General features: G+C 43.0%; 1 protein-coding gene across 3 annotated transcripts in view; it reads left to right on the forward strand.

The window, feature by feature from the left end:
• Positions 1–24,712, forward strand: part of LOC137038525 (probable G-protein coupled receptor 153) — a 94,461-nt gene that overhangs the window by 52,001 nt on the left and 17,748 nt on the right. For all 3 annotated transcript variants that reach the window (XM_067413161.1, XM_067413160.1, XM_067413162.1), the window contains exons 2-3: positions 9,054–9,636; positions 16,993–17,425. In XM_067413161.1, coding sequence (XP_067269262.1) covers positions 9,284–9,636; positions 16,993–17,425 — 786 coding nt within the window. In that variant the 5' untranslated portion in view covers positions 9,054–9,283. The remainder of the gene's footprint in view (positions 1–9,053; positions 9,637–16,992; positions 17,426–24,712) is intronic.

Below are 24,712 nucleotides of genomic sequence, written 5' to 3' on the forward strand. Positions count from 1 at the left end.
ATGTCCAAAACAGGCCAAATCTTGTCTAAACAGTCTTGCATCTGTTACATTTTGTGTTGCAGCAGGATTTATATTTAAACTGTCTTTTTGCGTTTAATATTCACAAACAGTAACAGAATAAAACTAACCTCACAATGAGTGTGTTTACATGCACACCAGTAAGCTGATTACTCACAAATATCACCTTATTGAAATAACCAGGTTTCCCTGTTTACATGCAAACCAGAAAACGGACGACCCAAGTAAACCGCATTTACATGACTTTACTAATAAACCAGGTTATTTCCTTCTTGTGATGTCAAAAATAATGTCAGTATATATCTGACTCGGGGTATTCCAAATGTTACGTCAGTGTGCACGGTGTCAGCAGGAGATTTACGGCTCATATTATCTCTCATGCAGTTCCAGATGCAGCATTTTGACTGAACCTCTTCTTCTTCTGCTGCATGAGATGAGAACACATCCTTACAGATTTCTGGGTCTTAAAAGAGTCTACTTTTGTGATGTGTCCTTATTTCATGCAAAACGCTAGCTTGCTCTGTCTGGATGAATTTAAATCTGCTGTAATTTTGCGTTTTTGTCACCTATCACACATAAGCACTTCAATAAGCAGACAGAAAGCAGGTTAATGCATTTACATGCAGCGCGAAATCGGGGTAAAAAGCAAAAAACAACCTGTCCCGACTGGTTTATGCTTACGCCGTTTATGACCTTGCTCGAAGGTACTCCAATGTCCATTGTTGGCTTAAGCATAATCAGTTTAAGATTGTGCATATAAACACACTCAATCACTGTTGCTCTTAGAAATAAACAGCTTTTTCTAAGGTATATTATTCCATGATCATTCCTCAGTGTGTCTCAAACGGGTAAAGTGTTTCATTGTTGCCACTCACAAAACATAAGTCACATTAATGTTCAGATCTAGCTACTGCTCTCATAAGTACCTTTGAATACTTGAACTAATATCCCAATAGTTCGGAAAGTTTATTCGTTGTGACCAGAAGAATAACCTTCCCGAAGATGTAGTAGAAAGAATCAAACTTTCAGAGTTGATAAGAGATTGTACTGTTCGTTCATTACATGAACGGATCAGATGAGTTTTAAATTCATTATTTAAAGGTTATTCTGTAATTATATTATATTATATATAATATATTGCTTGAATGCCTGGGTTCGGTATGTCCCTTCTGGGTGATATTGGAGATTTATAATGTGATCATAAACAGTTATGATTAATTATAAATAATGAAATATTAATACCATATAATCAAGATAATTTAATTTATTATTATATGTAGCCCAGTCGCTACAATAGTCTGCTAAGTATTTCATCACTCCTTTTAACAGGGAGAGTACCAGAACAAAAAACTTGACATCGTACTTGCGAGTTCACACACCTCTTTAATGTTATTTTTTGTGATCTTCTACTGGCAAAGTCGAACATCATTACTATGGAGGACCAAATTACTCAAAATGAAATAATTAAATCAATACTGAAATCAATAAAACAACAATTAAATGTAGCTGTTTATTCTGAAATAATTTAATAATTAATATAATTTAATATTAAATAAATAATTAAATAAATAAATGTATCTATTTATTTTGTAAAATTACATTAAATTGTTTAATATAATTTACAATAACCTCTTCCACACACACTATTGCTATGTTTAAAAATAATTCAAAAAGACGTTGTTCATAATACTATGCTGCACTTATGAATGACGCCTTTGACGAATCATGCATTTCCAAAGCACCATTTTCCCAAAGATTTTTTTAATAATAATAGAGGACATTTCACAAATGCCAACCAACCGACAGTGGGTGGAGCTTGTCTCTGATTGGCTTGAAGTTGAAGAGTCAGACATGACAGATCGATCTGTGTGGTGTGGTGACATCACACAACACCAAGGGTGCTTCTCATTTCTTATTTGTGACTAAAAATGTATTTTGACTCTATTGAATTTTCTAAAAACCTGAAAACTATGAGAACTGTGGCTGTGTTTAGGCTGTGTTTTTATCTTGATCAATTCCTACCGCCATATTAATTTCCTATCAATTCCCCAATTTCCCCTTTGCCCCTTGCCAGACCCAGACAGAAAAAAGTAATCAATCTGAAAGGTTTGACCAATCAGCGCCAAGCTCCGCCCACTGCCTGTTGATTGGCATTTGTAAAATGTCCTCTATTATTATGAAAAAATCTTGCTTTGGAAATGCATGATTCGTCAAATAGGCGTCATTCGTAAATGCAGCATACTATTATGAAAAATGTCTTTTTGAAAAAGCACATTAAATAATGAAAAAATAGATTTTTAAACATAGCAATAGTGTGTGTGGAAGAGGTAATTGTGAAATATATTAAACAATTTCATGTCATTTAAAAAAAAACAGATGTATTTATTTATTTATTTAATTATTAAACTAATAAATTAATTATTTAATTATTTCAGAATAAACTGTTACATTTAATTGTTGTTTAATTGAATTCATTATTTATTTAATTATTTCATTTTGAGAAATTTGGTCCTCCATACATTAATTAAATTTGCTTTGATGTCAAGCTAAGGCTCCCAGTAAACATGTGACTGGTGGTTGTTTTTGTTTTTTTTCACGTTCCGTGTAATAGAATCGCCAATAACTAATGCGCTTTCAATAGGATCCTGGAGAACCTGTTTGATGTTCTAATCGGAACGGAAGAGTGTTTTTTAAAACTGTGACTATGCCATCACAGTCTCTACAGCCGGAACCGAACAATGTACAGAGTTCACTAAGCTATTCGCATCCAAATCAGTGTCTAAAGCTGTTACATTCTCACTACTCTTGAATAAAGTCTGGATACGTGTCTCTAATTATGAAATCTTCTCCGTCAGTCTGACTATCTCCTTACATTTATCGCATGTGAAGCCCTTTTCACCAACAGAGATATACTGAACATGTAGCATGCAGTGCAAGTGACAATGACAGGAGAAGAAGACATAGCTTACCATATTTGCTGATTAATCCAATTTACCAAAAGTAGTTTGATGGAGTCTAATTAGTAATCCAGCTCACCACCATTGTATAATGAACTCAGAGTAGATTAAAGTAGAAACCTGGGTGCAGAGATGGCAAGGTAACAGGCTAGTGAAATGCTAATGCATGATTTAGATTAAAAGCTAGCGATGTCAGATTTAATGTGGTAGGCAATTTTAGACAATACATGGTGATGAGAGTTATATTTAGCAGCTTAGACAACAAAGAAAAGATAGTGTATTTTATTGGTTTTGTTTTTCTTTTTTTCTTTTTTGTAGATCAGTTTATCTCCCTACTAGTTAGATGGTTTATGTTTGTTTTGGCCTTGCCCCTCCTTAGCCTTGAATCCTCTAACATTTAGGGATATACAATGTATTAAAAAAAATAATATTGACTTTGTCTTTATAAAACCATTGAGGTTGGGAAATTAACCTTGCTGCCTTTACACACCACACCATTTAATTCTGTTACATGTTCCTTAATTCAGCCACCAATTGTGCATGTTTTCCCACTTAAAAAGATGAGAGAGGCATGTAATCATAGGCACACTTCAACTATGAGAGACAAAAATCGTCTCGGTTACGTATGTAACCCTAGTTCCCTGAGGGAACGAGACGATGCGTTGAAACGCTGTGAGAACGCCTCTGCGTTAATGCGTCGTGAAGCGCCTGTAGAACCATTCCATCGGAAAATCGATCAATCGTCGGCGTGATGACGTCATCGACCGGAAGCTATAAAGCGTCCGTGAAAACAAACAGGAACTAACTTCTGATAAAGCCTGAAGTAAGTGATCACGGACACGCCGGGAGTATGGCAGAGCGACGCAGCGTCTCGTTCCCTCAGGGAACTAGGGTTACATACGTAACCGAGACGTTCCCTTTCGGGGAACTTGAGTTGTGTCGAAACGCTGTGAGAACGCTTATACCCACATCGCCATAGGACCAAGTGTCTCGTATGTGTGAAGCCGAAGCGCACACGGTTATGAGAGTACCTGCGCCCCAACAGTAGATGCCAGGTCTAGTTCGTAGAACCTGACAAAGGTTAGCGGAGACGACCAGCCGGCCGCATTGCAAATATCATGGAGGGAAGTCCCCGACAAAAGTGCTTTAGAAGCAGCCATACCCCTGGTAGAATGCGCCCGGACAGCCAGTGGAGACGGCTGCCCGGCCGCCTCATAAGCGAGTGAGATGGCCTCGACCACCCACTTGCTCATTCTCTGCTTAGATACTGGAGCCCCCTTCTTAGGGGCTCCGAAACAGACGAACAACTGATCAGTCTTTCTCCACAGGGCAGCTCTGTGGACATAAGTATCTAACACCCTAACAGGGCACAGCAGATTTAATCTTTCCTGGTCTGACGTCGTGAAAGGAGGAGGACAAAAGGCTTGGAGAGTAATGGGGCCCCGTGGGCTCGTAGGAACCTTGGGGACGTAACCCGGCCTGGGATGTAGAAAAGCCTTTACCATCCCTGGTGCGAACTCTAGGCATGAGGGCCCTACTGACAGGGACTGAATATCTCCTATTCTTTTAAGAGATGAGATGGCATTGGCCAAGTCCCATGCTGGGACCCTCGAGTGCATAACCGGCCTCAACCTTAAAGTGCCACGGAGGAAACGTGTAATCAACGGGTGTCTTCCCAAAGACACTCCACCCAAAGGGACGTGGAAGGCACCCAAGGCCGCCACGTACACCTTTATTGTGGAGGGGGTCAACCCTGCCGAGAACCTTGCCTGCAGAAACTCCAGCACTGTACCAACCGGGCAGTTAACTTGGTCCCACTGGCGTTCTCTGCACCATGCTGAGAAAAGCTTCCATTTCAGAGCGTACAGCTTCCTCGTGGACGGAGCTCTGGAGTGAAGGATGGTCTCAACGACCTCGGCCGAGAGACCCTCCTCTATGAGTCTGGCCCCCTCAGAGGCCAGGCCCACAGTTTCCACAACTCTGGGCGTGGATGCAGGAATCTCCCGCCCGCCTGAGAGAGTAGATCCCTCCTGGTCGGAATCTCCATCGGAGAGCCTTCCAGGAGAGATATCAGGTCCGAAAACCATACTCTGGTCGGCCAGTACGGAGCCACTAGAAGTACTTGGGCCCCGTCCCGGCGTACCCTCTCCAGAACTCCTGGAAGCAAGACAATCGGGGGGAAGGCGTACAGGGGTAGCCTCGGCCACTCCTGTACCATGGCATCCAACCCCAGCGGGGCTGGATGGGACAGAGAAAACCACTGCGGGCAGTGAGAATTCTCCGCCGAAGCAAATAGGTCTATTTCTGCCTTCCCATATACCTTCCATAGGAGCTCCACCATCTCTGGGTGGAGTCTCCATTCCCCGGGCCTCGGCCCCTGCCTCGACAGGCTGTCTGCTTCCTGATTCAGGACCCCCAGGATATATACTGCCCTGATTGACAGCAATTTCCCTTGGGCCCACAGGAGGATCCAATGAGCCAATTTGTCCTCAGACCCCCCTGGTGATTTATATAGGCGACCACCGATGTATTGTCCGTCCTGACTAACACATGGTGGCCCCTGAGGTCGGGCAGGAACTGTTTCAATGCCAGAAACACTGCGAGCATCTCTAGCCGATTTATGTGCCAGTGCCGCTGATGTTCCTGCCAAAGACCCTGGGATGAGTGACCACTCATGGTCGCCCCCCAGCCCGTGAGAGAGGCATCTGTCGTTAGCGTTACGCGACGAACATGAGCCCCTAACACGGGACCCTGAGATAGAAACCCCGGGTTTTTCCACATGACCAGAGCACGTAGGCATCGCCGCGTGACTTTGATCGTGCGGAGCGGATTTCCCCTCAGGGAGAATCCCTTTGTTTTGAGCCACCACTGCAGTGGCCTCATGTACAGTAGGCCAAAAGGTATAACGTTGGACGCTGCTGCCATGAGACCTAACAGTTTCTGGAACTGTTTCACAGTGACGGCCCGGCCTAGCTTCTGTTCTTTGACTGCTGCCAGGATCGATGTTATGCGTGTTGGCGATAATTGCGCCCGCATGATTACCGAATCCCATTTCACACCTAGAAAAGTGGTTCTCTGAGCCGGAGAAAGCACACTCTTCTTGGCGTTCAGCCTCAACCCCAGCTTTGACATGTGCGCGAGAACAGCATCTCGATGCTGAACCGCCATCTGTTCTGTGTTCGCTAGAATCAGCCAGTCGTCGATATAATTCAGTATGCGGATGCCCTGCAGACGCAACGGCGCCAGAGCTGCATCCACACACTTGGTAAATGTGCGGGGTGACAGAGCTAGACCGAAAGGAAGTACTCGATATTGGTATGCCTCTCCCCCGAAGGCAAACCTTAGAAACTTCCTGTAATGTGGAAGGATGGAGACATGAAAATACGCATCTTTGAGGTCTATGGTGACAAACCAATCCTCCGACTTGATCTGCGATACAATTTGTCTGAGTGTGAGCATCTTGAACTTGAGCTTGGCCACTGAGCGATTTAATAGAAGCAGATCTAAAATCGGCGTAAGCCCCCATCCTTCTTTGGCACGATGAAGTAACGGCTGTAAAACCCAGACTCCCTGCCGGGAGGAGGAACCCTCTCTATAGCCCCCTTTCGCAGGAGTGTCTCTACTTCCTGTGCCATCACCAGAGCCTGCTCTGGGCCCACCTCTGTGGGTAGGACACCGCTGAAAGGAGGTGGCCGCCTTTTGAATTGAATGGCGTACCCCCTTTCGATTATCTGCAGGACCCAACGAGATATATTTGACAGATGTTTCTATTCGTCTAGAAAATCTACTAAGGGAACCAGCCTCTCGAGGCTGGCCTCTGGTGTACTTTGAACAGCAAGCACAGCGCCCTGAAGCGGCGGACCGGCAGGGAACAACTGACTTGACTGCTCGGGAGCCCCCCGAGGGGGGCGCGGACCACCCTCGGGTGGCCCGCGGAGACCGACTGCGCCCCGGCTTTGCGGCGGGGTTGGCAGCGCGGCCCCCAGAGGGTGCCGCAGGGAAACGGGTACCGTTAGCAGGGGTAAACACCGTTTCCCTACGGGGGGAACCACCCTCAGCGTTCTGACACTTCTGGCGTCAGGAACGCTTAGACGAGGCCTTCTTGGCGATCAGGACTGTCCTCAGATCAGCCCTGCCCCTCGAATGCCGGCTTGGGCTGCTTGGTGTCAGCAGTAGCCCCAGGGACCTGGACCCGGAGAGGGAGAAACTGCTTTAGCGCCACAGCTTGCTTCTTTGACTTCTTTGCTTTTTCTCCCTCTCCTTGAATTCGGTGGGGTTGAGCCACAGATGCCTCTCCGTAGCCGTAGGCCCGGAGAGCAAGATCTGCCGACGTTCTGAGCTCATTGATAATATCACCCCCCACCTCATCACGTCCATCAAGATCCCTGAGCAAGTCAGCCTGATTATGCCTGCATTATTGCCATAGTGTGCAGGCATGCAGCAGCCTGACCTGCCGCCGAGTACGCTTTGCCCACCAATGCCGACGTTGTTTTTAATGTTTTGGTGGGCAAAGTCGGGGCCTTCAGGGACGATGCCGAGGAAGGCGAGAGATGGCTAGCAAGCGTCTCTTCTACCTTTGGCATCGCCCCATAACCGTAGTGCTTCAGCCCGATGATGTTGCTATAGACCGAAGTCTGTGGGCTGAACACACGGTATGATGCCGGTCTCTTCCATGACTTTGCCACCTCGGTGTGCAAATCATGAAAGAATGGCAGGCCCCGGCGCTGAGGTTCTGAAGCGCGAGAGGGCAGGAATCTTTCATCTAATTTACTAGACCTCTTTCTTCCTGCCTCTGATCTTTCAATGGGCCAGTCAATATTTAATCTGGCCACTGCTCGCGTCAAAACCTCAACGAGCTCCTCACTCGCAGGGGACTGAAGTGGCGAATCTTCAGTCACGATGCTTTCAACGTCCACCTCCTCAGAGCTGGATAGTTGGAGCACCAGCAACTCTCTCGGGGGGGAAGAAACCGCAATGCGTGCTTCCAAGCCCCGAGAAGAGCCGCTGGATGGTGCAGGTGAGGGCAGAGGTAAGGCAGCGCCCGTCTCAAACCCCTCTGCAACATCCAATTGTGAACCCCACGACTGCAGCCTCCGCTCTGCCTCGGCAGCAGCGGGACCAGAGCCGCGGGGAACACGAGCCGAGGCACCCTCCTCGAAGAGTGCCCGGCAGGAGCGCAGCGTTCTCAGCGGTAGTCTCTCACAGTGCTCGCAAGCAGCCCCCTCGAGGGCTGCCTGGGCATGCTGCGCTCCCAAGCAGGCAACACAAAGAGGGTGTGTATCCCCACCCGTGATGTAGCGTGGGCAGGGATGAACACACCTCTTGAACTGACTGCTTTCACTCGCCATTTTTCTATCTATCTTATTTTTTCTTTTTTTGTAAATATATGGAATATTTAACAAAAGGGTGGAAAAACTCTTGCAATAGACAGACAAAAACACCAAATAGACAGACAGGTTCACACAGATCGCTTGCTGAAGGCTCAGAAGCTAGTTCCTGTTTGTTTTCATGGACGCTTTATAGCTTCCGGTCGATGACGTCATCACGCCGACGACTGATCGATTTTTCGATGGAATGGTTCTACAGGCGCTTCACGACGCATTAACGCAGAGGCGTTCTCACAGCGTTTCGACGCAGCTCGAGTTCCCCGAAAGGGAACCAGAAAATCCATTGTCTGATTTTTTAAGATTTTATTTGTAAATAAGGGTGGAAAATAAGTATTTGGTTAGTAACTGTTACTTTCTGCAGTTCAGGTAAATAAAAGCCCTTTTAAAAAAAAAAAAAGGTCATTTATTTGAGGAATTACGGTATCACTATTTTCACTAAATATGATATTTCACTCAATAAATAGTATCTATCGCCATTTGCACTTAGTGTAAATAGCAGTTATTGCTAAGAAAATATGCTTTTTTCACTTAGTGTAAATAGAATCTACTTGCTATTTACACTTGGTGTAAATAGCCTCTATTGTTATTTAAATAAATGTATTAGTTTTAGAGTTATTTAGTCAAATTGAATTTATCTGAAGTAAATTGAATGCTACTCTTTAAAGACCTAAATTTGTCCTTTCTTTTGCAGGATTTATACAGGACTGGATTGGCTCTTAGTGCACATTATCCTCTGTCCGACCCCAGTTCCCCCTCACGCTGCTATGCCCCTCACCCTATCCTCTCAGCACATCCAGAGGAAGGACTGCCTGTCCCAGTAGGAATGCCTGTTCGGGCCTGGCACCTGCCTCTGCCAGCGGCTGCTCCCATACCTTTCACCATTCCACCCCCCACCAGCTCTCATCAGCAGGCTGCTCCATCATGAACGATGAGGTCATCAGCACTAATGCACTGGCCTGGCTGGTCTGCTCAGGAGTGTCCATCCTGGCCAATGCCTGGGGAATCCTTAGTGTGAGCGCAAAGCAAAAGAAGTGGAAGCCACTGGAATTCCTCATCTGCACACTGGCTGGCACGCACATTCTCAACATGGGCATCCCCATCACTATGTACTGTGTCATTCAGCTGCGCAGACAACACTCCAACTATGAATGGAATGAAGGACTCTGCAAGGTTTTTGTCTCCACCTTCTACACCCTTACCCTGGTCACCTGTTTCTCAGTCACCTCCCTGTCCTACCACCGCATGTGGATGGTCCGCTGGCCTGTCAACTATAGGTAAGTGAAAGACAGTTGAGCTGACCTTTGTTGACACACAAATTGCATTTCGATTTTAATTTAGTGGAAAATTCACATAGTTCACATAGTGGAAATGTATTACATTTTGAAAATGCCTACCTATTAAAAACTATTAACTGGCTTTGAAATTTTATATTTATAAACATGCCTGCGTTTAAGCTATTTACTGACAGACATGGGGAACTAAGTTGACATTTTTAGTTCGGTTCGCTTAGTTGGTTTGGTCTGGACCAACATTCAAAACAATGCTGTGTGCTGGGATAAATGCGCTTGTTGTGTGTACATAGCCTGCATATGATGCTATTTTGACCAGTTGAGAACTTGTAAAGAGAATATTGATGGATGTATGCATTAAAATATTAATTATTTTTTGTTATAAAAGGGAAGAAGATATATTTTGTCATATCGCCCAGCCCTAGTTCTCATCATACCTCTCTGGTGATGATTGGAAACTTGTCCCCTCTCTTTATGCACCGTTTAGCTATGGAGTAGCTCAGGGGTCTCTCTTGGGGCCTATTTTATTTTGTTTCTATATGCTCCCCTTGGGTTCGATCATGAGAAAATATAATATTGCATACCATTGTCACGCTGATGATACTCAGATCTATATTCCTCTCAACTCTGACCACTCTTACTCCAACCTTTTTAAAGGAGTACTTCAGGGCTGGGGAGATGAATCTGTATTTAAACTGGGTCATTGATGTAGTAAAATTGGGAAATTATTTTTTTATTTAGTGCTTTCTAGACTGAGAAAAGACAGAAAACGTATTTTTGTCTCATGTGGATGAAAGACAACAATTCCCAGAATGCTTCGCTGCCCTACGAGGCCACTCGCAAAGCCACCGCTACTAGATTACTGAATCACTGATCACTTTCCATACCGCGACCGCGTTCATTTTCATAAAATCAGTTCAGTTAGAGAACAGACACTTCAATTAAAAACTGAACGTGTCTGTTCAATATGTGATTTAGCCGCTGAGGGAGTCTCACAGCCCAAAACGCTGCAGGATTCAGATATATTGACAGTCATGGATGAGCTCATGATGAGAGCTGAGGTAAACGCGTCCGCGGCATAGATTCACAGCGCATGTTCAGTCTGGCGCGTTTTCAGTTCATGCCTTTGAAAGCTTAACTTTCATAGGAATTAGTTTGAGAAGTTGAAAGACTTCTTTACTGTTTAAACATGAATGCCTGAGGCTGCAGCTGCAAGCTGAGTGCTGTGAGTGTGATATCCCATCCCCCCGCGCGAGTTGAAAACATGCGTAAATGGCTCCCTCTGCTGGCTGTAGTCTTTAGCCTCTGGCCAACAATTCCTCCGATGGTGCAAATTGACGATATTTGCATCATGGAATTTTTCCAGAAATAAAATGCATAAATCTCTTGTCTCAGAGCCCCCGATTGGGGGGTGCACAATCATTCGAATATACTCTAGGGTTTCTACTAATACAAAGCCATATGGTTTACAAAGCTAAGTGCTTTGAAGATAGTAAATTTTGGACTAGCAGAAACTTTCTCCAACTAAATGATAGAAAAACTGAGATTGCTGTCTGTGTTCTCTGACAGCTGTCTTTTAAGGATTTGGCAATAGTTACTCATGCCTTCATTACTTTCAGCCTTGATTATTGAAATGTGCTTTATATGGATTATTGAAATGTGCTGTACTACTGTGCTTGTGCAAATTTCCACATCCTGTATGCAGCGTGGGTATTAGGGCTGGTTACCGTTTTACTGCAATACTGCGGTCACGTGACGCCTACCGCCGGTCTGAGATCGTCACTGCCATCACCGGGGAAAAAAATGGTTTACATTCTAGCCTTCAAATTTTAGTTAAACTAGTATGTTCACTTCATCGTGATGGACGATGACATCGTTGTTTTTTTATTTGAATAAAAAGATATAATTTACTATAGATGCTACTCTGTATTTTATCTCTTTACATTTTCTACTTAAAAACAATAATTTCGTTATTTTACTAACCCAAATAAGGACTCATCCACACTTTTACTAACCCAAATAAGGACTCATCATTTATTGTGGTAAAGTAGAAAAATACTGCAGGACGAAATTTTATTTAACACAGTTTGTGCTTATTGAGGCGTGTCAAGTTTTGAATAGCGCAGTTCACACCCAGCGATTTTACGTTCGTTTTCTCTAGCAGTGCATAATCAAACATAGCCTAAATCATGTCTTGACCCTGTGGAAGATAAAATTCGCAACAAGATGCACAACAGGGGGCGTCACCGCTTTTAAACCCAGTTACCACTGAATCGCGGGAATGTCTTGCTTTTCAACCGCGGTAAGAAAAAAATCCATACCATCCCAGCCCTAGTGGGCATCGTCATTCCCATATTCATAAACCTGAGATGAATAACTTGCCGATAATAGCTACTGTATAATAGTAATGGTAAATGGACTGCATATATATGGTCATCCAAAGCGCTTTACATCTTGCCTCACCTTCACCCATTCATACACCAACGGCGATGTCTGCCATGTAAGGCGCCATTCAGCTCGTCGGGAGCAGTTGGGGTTGGGTGTCTTGCCTCATGGACACCTCGACACTTGGTCAGGTAGAACTGGGGATCGAACAATCTACATGAACCACTGAGCCACTGCCGCCCCTAATTATAATGAAATAATAATGTCATGTAAATATACTTACAACACACTTTCATGACTGCCTTAAGTGCAATTTGTTTAAATAATGTAAAATTAACTTTAACTTTTGAATTATTGTTTTAGTAATCTTTTGTCATGCTTTAAAGTACACTTACTAAACATCATGTTAAAGCACATGTAAAAGTAATTTAATTCAAATTATATATTTAATTAGTGTGTGTACTGTAATATTTAAATACATTTAAAGTCAATTGCAAAAGCGAGCAACTGAAAAACTAAGCGTAGGCTATAGAGAGGCTTACCTCCTCTCTGCTTGCATGGAGCCTTGAAAGAGACAAGGTTGCCCTTGAATTTGCCCTTCTGTGCAACTGCCTCTTGAGTATTTACCCAAATTACAGATAAAGTGGTAATCGGCTTTAAAGTGGTAATATTTGTATTGGAGGGGTGCTACAGATGGGAAAGAGGGACAGGACACTAATGGCGCCATGACTATTCTGGCATCATGACTATTTTTTCAGCTCTGTAACAGCCCCTCTGCACACCCCATTTACTGGTGTGTAAGTGGTACAAAAGTGGTGGCACTGCCCAATTTCTTCATCTGTAGCCTTCTATTCATAAGTGATACAAGGGAAGCACATCAATATCAGCTCCAAACCTCTTACTGGAGAAGGCGATAGATAAGAAAGTGGAACGCAGTAGTGACCATTTCAAATTTTCTCTCCATAAACAACCTATCGCCTAAGAAGTGTGGCAGGGGATAGACTAGTATGCAAATGCCGGTAATGCCCAATCTCTTCACCTGCAACTACTCTAGATATGTGATGCAAGGCAATTCCAGGTGGATGCTGCACACTGGTGGTGGTTGAGGAGATTCCCCCTTCTATGTAAAGCGCTTTGAGTGCCTAGAAAAGTGCTATATAAATGCAGTGAATTATTATTATTATTATTACATCAATATTACCTCCACACCAAAAGCCTTTGCCTGAAAATGCATCAGAAGTAATGATTATTTACTCTTGCTTTATGCAGCAGCCAATTTTACTACAGAGGAAGCATACTGATGCAGCCAATACCCCTTGTATTCAAGGATGAAACAGATGAGGGCTCATAGTATGATATGAGATGTGATTACAAGGGAAGCACATAAATCCTGCACATATTTTTTTTGCTAAATTTTTACACACATTTATTTTGTCTTGTTTTTATCACTTAAGATTAATAGCGATGGTAAAACCATTTATATCCATGTGTGATCTCGAAAAAGTTATTCATGCTTTTGTATTTACAAGGTTAGATTACTGCATCTAAATATATGTTAGTATCAATAAATCATTGCTTAACAGCTTACAACTGGTCCAAAATGCTGCTGAGAGGCTTTTGAAAGACACTCGTGAGAGAGACCATATTACTCCAGATGTTTGCTTTTTACAATGGCTACAGATCTTCATGGTAGGGTCCAACCCAGCACAATATGAACTAGCAGTGACGGAAGTGTAAGTTGATTTGTCAAAGGCACAAAAAATACTGGTACCCTCCATTAAAAAAAAGCATTGTACACAAACAGATTATGGCCTGTATATAAACTATACAAACTAACTCTACGAACATGGAAAACAGTGATAGATTGACCTCTCGACATATACGTGAAGGAGAAAATCCAATGCAACATTGAGTGGACCAAGTGAAAGATTATGTAATGTCTACTCAGCTAGCGACATTGGGCATCAACCACACATACAGACTACTTTCTTTGTATAACAGTTCTATCTAATAATGTATTAGACAGGACTGTTAAACAGATCGTAAACTAATGAAGACAGAGAATGGGAGCACTGTGTGCTCAGCCTCTGGCATTCTCAGAGCCAACAAAATAAATGACAATAACAAGTGCGCCTTATGTCACTTCAGAGTTCCTATTGGTGGTGTAAATGCAACCAGGAAAATGGCCCTAGGGGAACATTTAGTTCCCTTTTGTTCAGTCACTCTTTGTTACTGAGGTCTAATGAATGGGGGTTTGCTTAGAAGCTTATCACCTTAGAGTTCTTACAAAATGAGCCAGTGGCAAGGAATTACCATGGGTCTGCGGAATTTGCATAGCGTAGCTCTGCCCCACCGTGTGGGTATATAAGGAAGGATGCTGGCATTATGTCTTATGTTTGCATTATGTTTTCTGTTTCAGAGCCAAGAGCGTTTTTCACTTTTGCAAGCCTGAAAATCGGAGTTCTCTTCAGTTCTTCAAGACGCGAGTGCGGTTCTCTAGTGTGTTGGTGTGACGGCATGTTCCAGTGATCTCACATTGCCTGCCTGCTGATCTGTGTGGTGATCTGCAAAAGCTTTGTGTGTGTTTCAGTGGGCACTTCAACACTCTACAGAGCTTTCCTCTTACGAAAGAGCGTCTGCATGGCACATCTTTTTAAAGATGTCTCGCCCGTGCACTTCTGGGTACGGTCAATTTTTGTCGCCGTCTGATGCTTGACATGTTTAGGCTTGCAGCACACTCAAACAGCCACTGTGGGAACATGACATTCACGATGTTGTGGTTGAGACTCAATGACCTCCATATTGGAGGTAGAGTCCCCTGGTGATACTTTGGCTGGTGGCCAGGGAAACTTGATGGTTACGGTGTGGAATAAAACCCAGACAATGCTTCCTCAGGACACCCCCCACCCCCCCACTGAAGCAGCAGGGCTGGACCCATCTCTATTTTCCAGGAGATGGCAGCAGGGCCACTCCTTCCCCCGGTAGAGGGCAGAGGGGGAAAATTTAGTCCTGCTGCTTGCCCCAGAGTCAGCAGCACCCTGTGGTTAAAGAAAGAACTCATGTCCTCATCTCTGAGTCCCCAGAGGTCGTGGATAGCAGTGCATGGTGCTAAAGGGCCCCGCCACTCTTGTCTCCCCTGGCGCCAGACCCTGTCAGAGCAGACCCCAGTGAAACACACGTCCTTCTCTGGTCTTCTCTGTTAGGATGTGGCAGATGACAGTGCCCCCACACCAGGATGCTCTGCCTCCCATGTGGGAGGATCGGACTGGATAGAGCTTCCCAACCTTTCCTGCTGGCTTGCATGAATCATCAGGCTCATTCAGTTTGCATGGTCTCCTACCTGCTTCCAGGGTGTCTGCTTTTCCCTGGTAGTTGGCAATGCCTCTGTCATTCGTGCATAAGTCGCTACCATAGTGGCGAAGGGTGCTACCGAGACTGTCCCTCTGGCCGAAATTAAGTCAGGCTTCTACGGCCCTTACTTCATTGTTTGTACCCAAGTATCTCGATGACTGGCTCATACTACCTCACTCTCGAGACCAGGTTTGCGAACACAGGGACCTGGTGCTACAGCACCTCAGCCGTCTGGGCCTTTGGGTCAACTGAGAAAAGAGCAAACTCTCCCCCGTGTAGAGGATCTCTTTTCTTGGTATGGAAATCAACTCTGTCGCCATGTACACGCAGCTTACAATCGAGCATGCGCAGTGCAGTCACTGCTGACTTGCATTAAAATTTCAATGTAAGTTAATCAACTAAATATCCGAATAAAATGTATTTATTAGGTCTTAATTAATTGTATAAACTATAATCCTGATCTGCCAACATAGTCGCTATATGATAAATTAAAATAAGCTGATAACATCACCGTTTTCTCCAGAAAGACTGTACAGCCGAATCAAATTTTGTTGCAATATTGTCCTGTTTATCACTGTGAAGCTGCTTTAAAACAATTGTCATTATAAAAGCGCTATATAAATAAAGTTGACTTGACTTGACTTGCCCGAGAATTTGAAAATTAAAAAAAAAAAACTCTCCATTCCCTCCTCAGGGAACAAGGGTTATATACGTAACCAAGACAATTTCAGGGAACCACCCTGGTGGCTAGTTCCTAGAACTAAGTTCTTAGAACGACCCACAGCTAGCTAGTACAACATTAATCTGTTAGAACAGACCTTTGATGCCATTTTCAATCTCACACAAATAAAAATGATACTTGGATGCCTAAACATGCTTTCCAGTAGCTCAAACAGTAGAGCATGCCGCTAGCAACGCCAAGGTCATGGGTTCTTTCCCAGGGAAAGAAAAAATGTAAAATGTGTACCTTGAATGCAATTTAAGTCACTTTGGATAAAAGCGTCTGCCAAATGCGGAAATATGTAAATGTAACGTACAGTTTGAAATACTGTTTATTTGACAGAATACCCTGTTTTTTTGACAGAACACTATGAACAAATGTACTGTACTTAGATCAGGAGCAGCCCTCAAGGTAGTGCTCCACTTTTAATCACAAATTGGGGGTGTTCGTAACACTTACACTTTTAAGTGTTACGCATTTGGACATTTACACATTTTGGGCATGGACACTTGGACATTTACATTTATCCTGGCTCTTCCAAGCTGTATAATGGCAGTGAATTGTTGCTCTGTTTTTTAAAGAACATAAAAGTGCATATATCCATCATATAACTGCTCGACCAATTATATATATATATATATATATATATATATATATATATATATATATATATATATAATAAACATTTAACTGGTGTGCAATGTCGTCATACATGTTGTAAACATTTTAAACTGTGAGAGGCACTACACTTTCCCATCAATTTAACACTATCTCTATTCTAGTATTGTTAAAAAAAAATTCTCAGAGATTTGTGATTCTGTTTTTGAAGACGTATTAACCTTTCATCCGATTTTTAATCTTTAATCTCTTTTATCTTTTACCAGGTTGAGTAACACCAAAAAGCAGGCTGTCCATACTGTCATGGGCATCTGGATGGTGTCATTCATTCTATCCACTTTGCCCGCTGTGGGCTGGCATGATACCACAGAACGCTTTTACACCCACGACAACTGTCGCTTCATTGTGACCGAAATTGGCTTGGGCTTTGGTGTCTGCTTCCTGTTGCTGATCAGCGGGAGTGTGGTGATGGGCGTCATCTGTATTGGAATTGCCCTCTTCCAGACCTTTTCCATCCAGATGGGCCAAAACGTGGACAAGAACAAATTTAATGTTCCCACCATTGTAGTGGAGGATGCTCAGGGCAAAAGGCGTTCATCCATTGATGGCTCAGAGCCCATTAAAACATCGCTACAAATCACCTATCTGATCAGTGGAATAGTCTTCATATATGATTTTCTGACTGGATTCCCCATATTGGTGAGTGTTTGTTTTCATTAAAAAATGTTTTTCAAGCTTGAAAAGAGCTTAAGTATAGTTTCACTGAATTTTGGTGGAGTATAAGTGTTATTTATATTTGCATAGGTAAATGATTTGCTCTTAATTAACTTTGTGAATGATATTGACTTTTTGAGGACTGTTGACAAAGACAGTGCTTTTGATTATAATGACCCTACATTAAGTCCTAAAATGTGTCATAACTAGAAAAATCACTGAAATCTGTTGTTAACAGTGTACAGTTCTCACAGCTTTACATAGCTAAAAAAAAGTCAGTCATAAAAGCCTATATTTAAAGAAGAACAAAGCTCTCCCCTATGTTCCATATGTATACATTTTATGGATCTTTTTCATAAACATATATTAGGTTTTCAAAAGGTTTTGTAGTCATGACATAGAATAGGTAAATTGACACATTTTGTATATCAAATTATAAACATCAGTATAAGCGTCAGTTACATATGTAACCCTTGTTTCCTGAAGGAAGGAACATAGATGTCATGTCAGTGACTGAAGGAATGGGGGTTTTGCTTAGAAGTTTCAATTCAAATTTCAAGAATCGATTCGATTCCGATTCTCAAGATCTTGAATCGGTTATCATTATTTAATTCGATCTGATCTGATCCAATCCGACCTTCGAGGTTTAGATAAGTGTTTTTGAAGAAAGCATTTTTTTTACAGCTTTTACCTGAATTACAGGACTGTAGTTATGCAGCATATTGATACTATTATTATAGACATTCAACTGCAAATTAATGGAGTATTGATGGTTGTAAAGAACAATCCCCCTTCCAGAGTGCTCTAGTCAGCGAACGCGCACTGTGGAGCTGTGCTGTCGTGCGCCGTCATGATAACGCAGTCATTACAACTTCCTTGGCAGTAAGAGCGGGCTGCAGTGAGAACGGCTGTGTTCTTCAGCACGGTGACGGCGGTATAACATTAGGCCGTGTGTCCACCAAAGCGTTTTTAGCCAGCTGAAAACGCTAGGCGCTCAGCTGAAAACTCCTAGCTGTGAGCGCTTGAGAGCGTTTTGGCAGGCAGCGTTTTTTCTCCTCAGTTGAGACTTGCTTGTTGTTATGATACGGAAAATCCGCAGAGGTCTTTCTAATTTCACAGGTAGTTTGTTCCTGTATTGATTCTATATAAAATTGCAGATACAATGTAAAGTATTTGCTCTGGCATTTGTTTTAAATAATTTTGTTTCGTTGTTATTATTGCTTGTTGTCATCTGATGACGACACGCTGAATGCGGAAGTTGGTCTGTTGTATTTGTCCCGCCCCTCCTCCACTGTGAATGGACAGCTGGGAGAAAAGTGACAGTGATGAGCGCTGCGTTTTACTCAAAGTTGAACATGCTTCAACTCTCGGCGACCAGTAAAAAACGCTGAGCGCTCAGCGCGTGAGCGTTAAATACTCGCTCAGAGCATCGGTGCGCTCCAGGCGTTCTAAAAACCCGGCGCTCTCATTGAAAACAATTGAAAACGCCAGCCAGTATTCTCTGTCCGCGGCGTTTCTAGAGTTTTCAAAGCTGCCATGTTCGTTGTGTTAATGTCCTTCCACCTCGCGCGCATGCGTGAATTCAATGACGCGGCAAATTAAAATTCAATGTATGCCTATTATTAAATCGATCCTCTGAGTTACGGATCGATCTTTAGAAATTAATATGAAAATCGATTCAGAATTGGTGAATCGATTTTTTTCAACACAGCCCTACTTAGATGCCAATCACATTTGAATTCTACAAAATGAGCAACGGCATGACAATGGGGGATGGGGGGTCTCAAATCTAATCTTGCCACAACAGCTGTCTTCCAGCATCCTTCGCTGACCTGAGCTACCTACCGTAAGAATAGGACAAACGAGGGGTTAGGCTCAACAAAAATACCAAGATACACTAGGAAGCATATCCCAGGTCGAAATATGCAACACAATGTCTGCCCACAGGGAGGACTTAGAATACACAAATGACCTAAGTTCTGGCTGCACAATTAGCATACTGAGGTATCCAGACTGCAGTGTGGAATGTTTCAGCCCCAGGGGTGGCAAGGTGTAGCCTGAAAGCTAGACCCACATCAAGATGTTTGGTCTGGGAACTCACAGTTGACAAGGCTCAATCCGAGGTGCGGGATAAAAGGTTGTCTTTCAAATTCCCTCTGCACTCTGTTATCAGTGTCAACAGTGCTGCAGGAACTCAGGGCTTACTGAGAAACTCACCTGAGTGAAATAGCGTGTGGCTCCAGTTTGTGGAGTAAAATGGCGCAGCAAGCGGACACCTGAGCCTGTCCAGTTACTAGCCATCTAGACAAATATACGATAGGACACTGGCTCTACATGGAGATTATATAATCTCACAAAAGTGTTAGGTGTCGCCCAATCTGCAGCTCTGCAGATGTCTGTTAGTGAGGCAAAATGTGCTGAAGCCCAAGAGAAGGATACACTCCTGGTAGAGTGTGCCTTCATCACTAGGGGGCATGGCAGGCCTTGAACCTGATATGTCAGGACAATGGTGTCCACTATCCAGTGTCTTCTGTAACAGACATAGAGCTTGTCTGAGGTCCTGAAACACTGTGACCTGTCTACATAAGTGCAAAGGGTGTATACTGGACAGAGAAGTGCCAAGGCTGGCTCTGCCTCCTAAAGGGGCAGCGATTGCACGTTCACCACCTGATCTATAAAAAGAGTAGTGGGAACTTTGGGCACGTATCCAGGCCAGGGTCTCAGGATCACATGAGAGCTGAAAATGCCTGCAGGTCCCCTACCCTCTTAATGGAAGCCAAAGCAGTCAAGAGAACCACCTTCATAGAAAGGAACTTTAGACCAATGGACTGCAGTGGCTCAAAGGGAGCTCTCTGCAGGAGAGATAGAACCATTGCAAGGTCCGAGGAGGGCATCTATAGAGGACAGGGTAGGTTTATCCTCCTCGCTCCTTTAAGGAACCTGCTGACCAGGTTGTGCTGTCCTACCATTTTTGGTTCCACAAGGTTGTGGCCAGCAGATATCACGGCAGTGTAAATCTTAATGGTGAAAGGAGACAGCCTTTGATCTAACCCTTCTTGGAGGAAGGAGAGCACAGACTCGATCGGGCAAGAGATTCCACTTCAACGCGCGACACTCAAACCTTCCGGGTCCCGTCCAGGACCCACATGTGTAGGTTCCAGGGGTCAGGATGTGCGTGCCAGAGGGTTCCTCATCTCTGAGAAAGGAGATCCTTCCTCAGAGGGATAGGCCAGGGAGGGATAGAGTGACCACCACTGCAGATGCCAAATGCCCCAGGAACCTTTGAAATAACTTCAGTACTCTTGCACCCAAATTGACGTAGACTGCATGTGCCTCACCTGAATGGGAGAACTGTGCACTGGTATGCCTGCCCCTCGAAGGCAAACCTTTGAAACAGTCTGTGTCAAGGAAGAATGGAGACATGAAAATGTTGCTATTGATGTGCAGTTTTGGGAAAGTTACTGAAAATTTGTAATTAGTTACAGTTACTAGATACTTCTTTTTAAATAAATTGAATTTATTTAAAAAATACTGTATATCAAAAGTAATTAGCTACTAGGGAAACCATATTTTAAGTTACTTTTATGTTTACTTTTTAAATGTAAATATGAATAGTACTTAACAATCAAACATGTTTTTCAGACCTATTTATTGTAAAGATCCTTCAAAATAAAGCAGTAGTATGGTGTGTATATTTTATCTGTTGGGTATTTTTTAGCAGTATTGCATTTTATCTTTTGCTTTCATATCTGTTGCTTTCGTTGACGTGAACTCTGTTAAATGTGCATATTATTGCATGGGAATTTTATTTTAGATTGTGTAGCCTGTTTTGTTTGCGAGCGCCTACGATCAGCCTAAAGTCTACTTATCAAAAATGCATTTTTACTGTGGTGGTTATAGTAGGTTAATATTTAAACTAACATTGTAAAGCTTGCAGTGTTTGATAGGCCTATCTATGTATTTTATTATAGACAAGACGAGACAAGTCAAGTGTTGATCTGAAAGAGATCAACATTGTCTGCCGCTGGCCGCTTGGTGTGGTTTTTACGTTTTGACGTTTGTGTGGTTTTTACATTCGAAAAACATCATAACTAATAAGTAATAGGTTATTTTCTACACTGGTTTTGTGTAGGCTGCATTACACTCTAGCGCTACAGCCATAGCGGTCAAATCGCGATATTGCAGGCCCTTACATTAGGTCACGTGAGATCAAATGACTACTCAACAACAAAGATATTTGTCGACAATTTTTCATTTTTGATGACTAATTGTTTCAGCCCTACTGCTCGCTAGTGATCTGAACAGCTCCATGAGTCGGTGGGTGGGGTTACTGATTACACGTTCTGTAGAGGTGTTTTGTCGTGCGATGACGTAAGGATGAAGCACACAATCGTTTTCTGGGCCTGGTGTCTATAAAAGCTTTTATTAAACTAAAAAGGAAGTTTTCAGCTCTAAAACTTAAAGGATAATCTTGTATAACCATGACCTTTTATATATCAAAAGCTCAAGGGAAAGTTGATTTCTCAATTCATCGCCCCTTTAAGGGTGGGTTAATGTGTAAGGGAAGGTTCAACAGTGTAATTATAGATGTTATAACAGAAATGATCAGATGTAATTACATGCAGGTACTTTTTGAAAAAGTACAATGTAAAAACATGTACCTACACAATAAGTGCATTGTATCAAATGATACATTTAATGTTAGTGAACAGTAGTTAAATAGACATAATATAATGTGGTACTGTGATGTGTATCACTGCCATGGTTAAATTATGCATAAGGTGAACTGTTATGACTGTTTCTCAATATGCATTCTTAACCAATCTGTCATTCTTGTTCTTCTCATACTATGTCATCTTCAAGTTTAATTACAATAATCAGGAATGCAAGTACAGAGGACACATGAAAGTACTCGGATGTGTTCTTGATATTGAGGATGCATCGAATGCAGACTTAAGAGAATGAAACTGTTAAAAATCCCAGAATACGCTGCAGGCGTTTGTCGTACATAAGAATGTAAGCTTTAAAGATACAATATGAAGGATTGAAATCTGGGTACTGCAGTGCAAATTCTAAATATTGGAGATTGTTGTTTGTGCTGCCCCCTCCTCCTTAAACTTGACGCTCACACGGGTTGCCAGCTTGAGGACACGCAACAGGAGCGAGGTCAATTGACAATGAACGCCACATTGTAAGTTGATGAGTTGATTTACCCGGGTTTTAGTATTTATATAGTATATATTTAGCTTTCTTTCGTAGAGATTTTTTGATGGATGATGAGGCATTTAGCTTGGATAGAATCTGTGATCTCTGAACCAGTTTGTTTGCTGACTTCAGTAACAGCAATACGCTGTGATTTCTGTCAACTGGAAACCTAAGGTGTTGAAATACCATTGTGTAAACTGGCAGCGTGAGGTATCACACAGACCAAAACAAAAACAGACATTTTGAACAAAAACAATATTTTTTTCATTACGGGTACGGACACACATCAGCTGTGTGTTCAATATTTGGGACTATGGCTCTAATGCAGGTGTATCGGGCCGACCTACTCAAAGTTTTAGATGAGGGTGAGAGACCAACTCTAGAGGATATTGCAGAGCTGTGTAAAGCCACAGACCTGTCTCTCTGGGTTACTAAGAAGACGGTCTGTGCAATCAGCCGATCCATGGAAGCTGTAGTAAACACGGAGAGACACCTATGGCTTAATTCATCAGGGCCTTTCTCCTAGATGCCCCGATATTGCCTTCTGGCCTGTTCTGTCCAGTATGCTTTTGGACAATTGTCAGAAGTCTCATATTTGAATCACCAGGGGGGTCTGAGGTTGTGCCCTCTGGCACATGTAATCCTCCTGTGGTTCCAGGGGAAACTATCATCTCTCAGAGTGATGTATGTCCCTGTGAACCAGAATCAGGGATCAGACGTCCTCTCAAAATAGGGGCTGAAATTGGAGGCTTCACCCAGAGGTTTTGAAGTCCATATGCGAGAGGTTAGGCCCAGTGGAAGTTGATCTATTGGCATTTCGAGAGACATCCTACTGTCCTCTGTGTTTTTCCCCGCTGAGTTGGATGCCATGGTACAGAAGTCTCCAAGTAGCGTCTGTACGCATTTCTCCCGATTGTTCTGCTCCCGGGAGTCTTGGAGAGTGTCTGTCTAAAAGGTAGCAGTCTACTTCCAGCCCTATATTTGCCGGCCTGAGTGTGGTTCATTCCCAGCAGGCCAGGCATGGCAGACCCCTTTGAGGAGGGTCCTGCTGTCACAGGCAGGGGGGACAATATATTACCCTCTCTGCCAGAGCTGTGGAATCTGTGTGTCTGGCTCCTTAGGGGGCACAGTATGTTAAAATATGGCCAGTCAGTAGGTGTAGTGGAGACCATACTTAGCTCCAGAGGTTGAACAGCCTAAATTGGAAAATGTTTTCCACTTGGGGTATAGAGCGTGAGTTGGACCCAGTTAACCACGGTGGCTTCAGTGCTGGAGTTCCTCCAAGATCATTTCTCTGCTGGTCTTACCCCACCCAAACTTGGTGTGAATGTGGCTGTCTTGACACATATGACTTTCCACACTCCTGTAAGTGATGGGCTTCTGGGAAAGCATCAGTTCATTCCTCTGTGATACTCGGAGGATGAGGCCTGCGACTCATTTCAGAGTCCCAACCTGGGATCTGTCAGTGGTTCTTAAAGGGCTGTCACTAGCTCCCTTTGAACCGCGTCGGCTGAGGGGAAGAATCTGACCCTTAAAGGACATATTGCAGGTTAGAGACTCCAATGAATTAATGTATAGAAAAATAATGTAGGAACTACATTTTAAAATATACTTATAAATACGCTAAAATGCCAAAACCGGAAATTACATAAATGGGAGGGAGTGCAGTGAATTTTAGCAAGAGAAAAAAAAATGGATCACAATGACAGTTCAGATGCTGAGGAAATTATACATTTTTATGAATACTCATATGGCAGACCACAGTCATACAATTATGTGTCAGGCAATAGCAACGCTGGTACTGGTCATTTAGGAGTATTGATACTTACCAGTAACAAACTAAAAAGCTTTGACCATCAGGCACAAGTCACACTTATTACAGTTTTTCTCAGTCGCGTTGGTACATTTCTCAGATCAGAATTAAAATTCTCAAAACTACCTGTTCAATTCTCACATCATTGTGTCACCTGTGCACATCAAAATAGCAGTTTCTCATTTCTTTGAACAAGTTAAAAAATCTTTGGTACATCCATGCAAATGATTATGTACAATTCTCTGTTGTTTCCT

Source organism: Pseudorasbora parva, chromosome 13 (genome assembly GCF_024679245.1).
Source record: "Pseudorasbora parva isolate DD20220531a chromosome 13, ASM2467924v1, whole genome shotgun sequence".
In the NCBI taxonomy this organism is placed as follows: domain Eukaryota; kingdom Metazoa; phylum Chordata; class Actinopteri; order Cypriniformes; family Gobionidae; genus Pseudorasbora; species Pseudorasbora parva.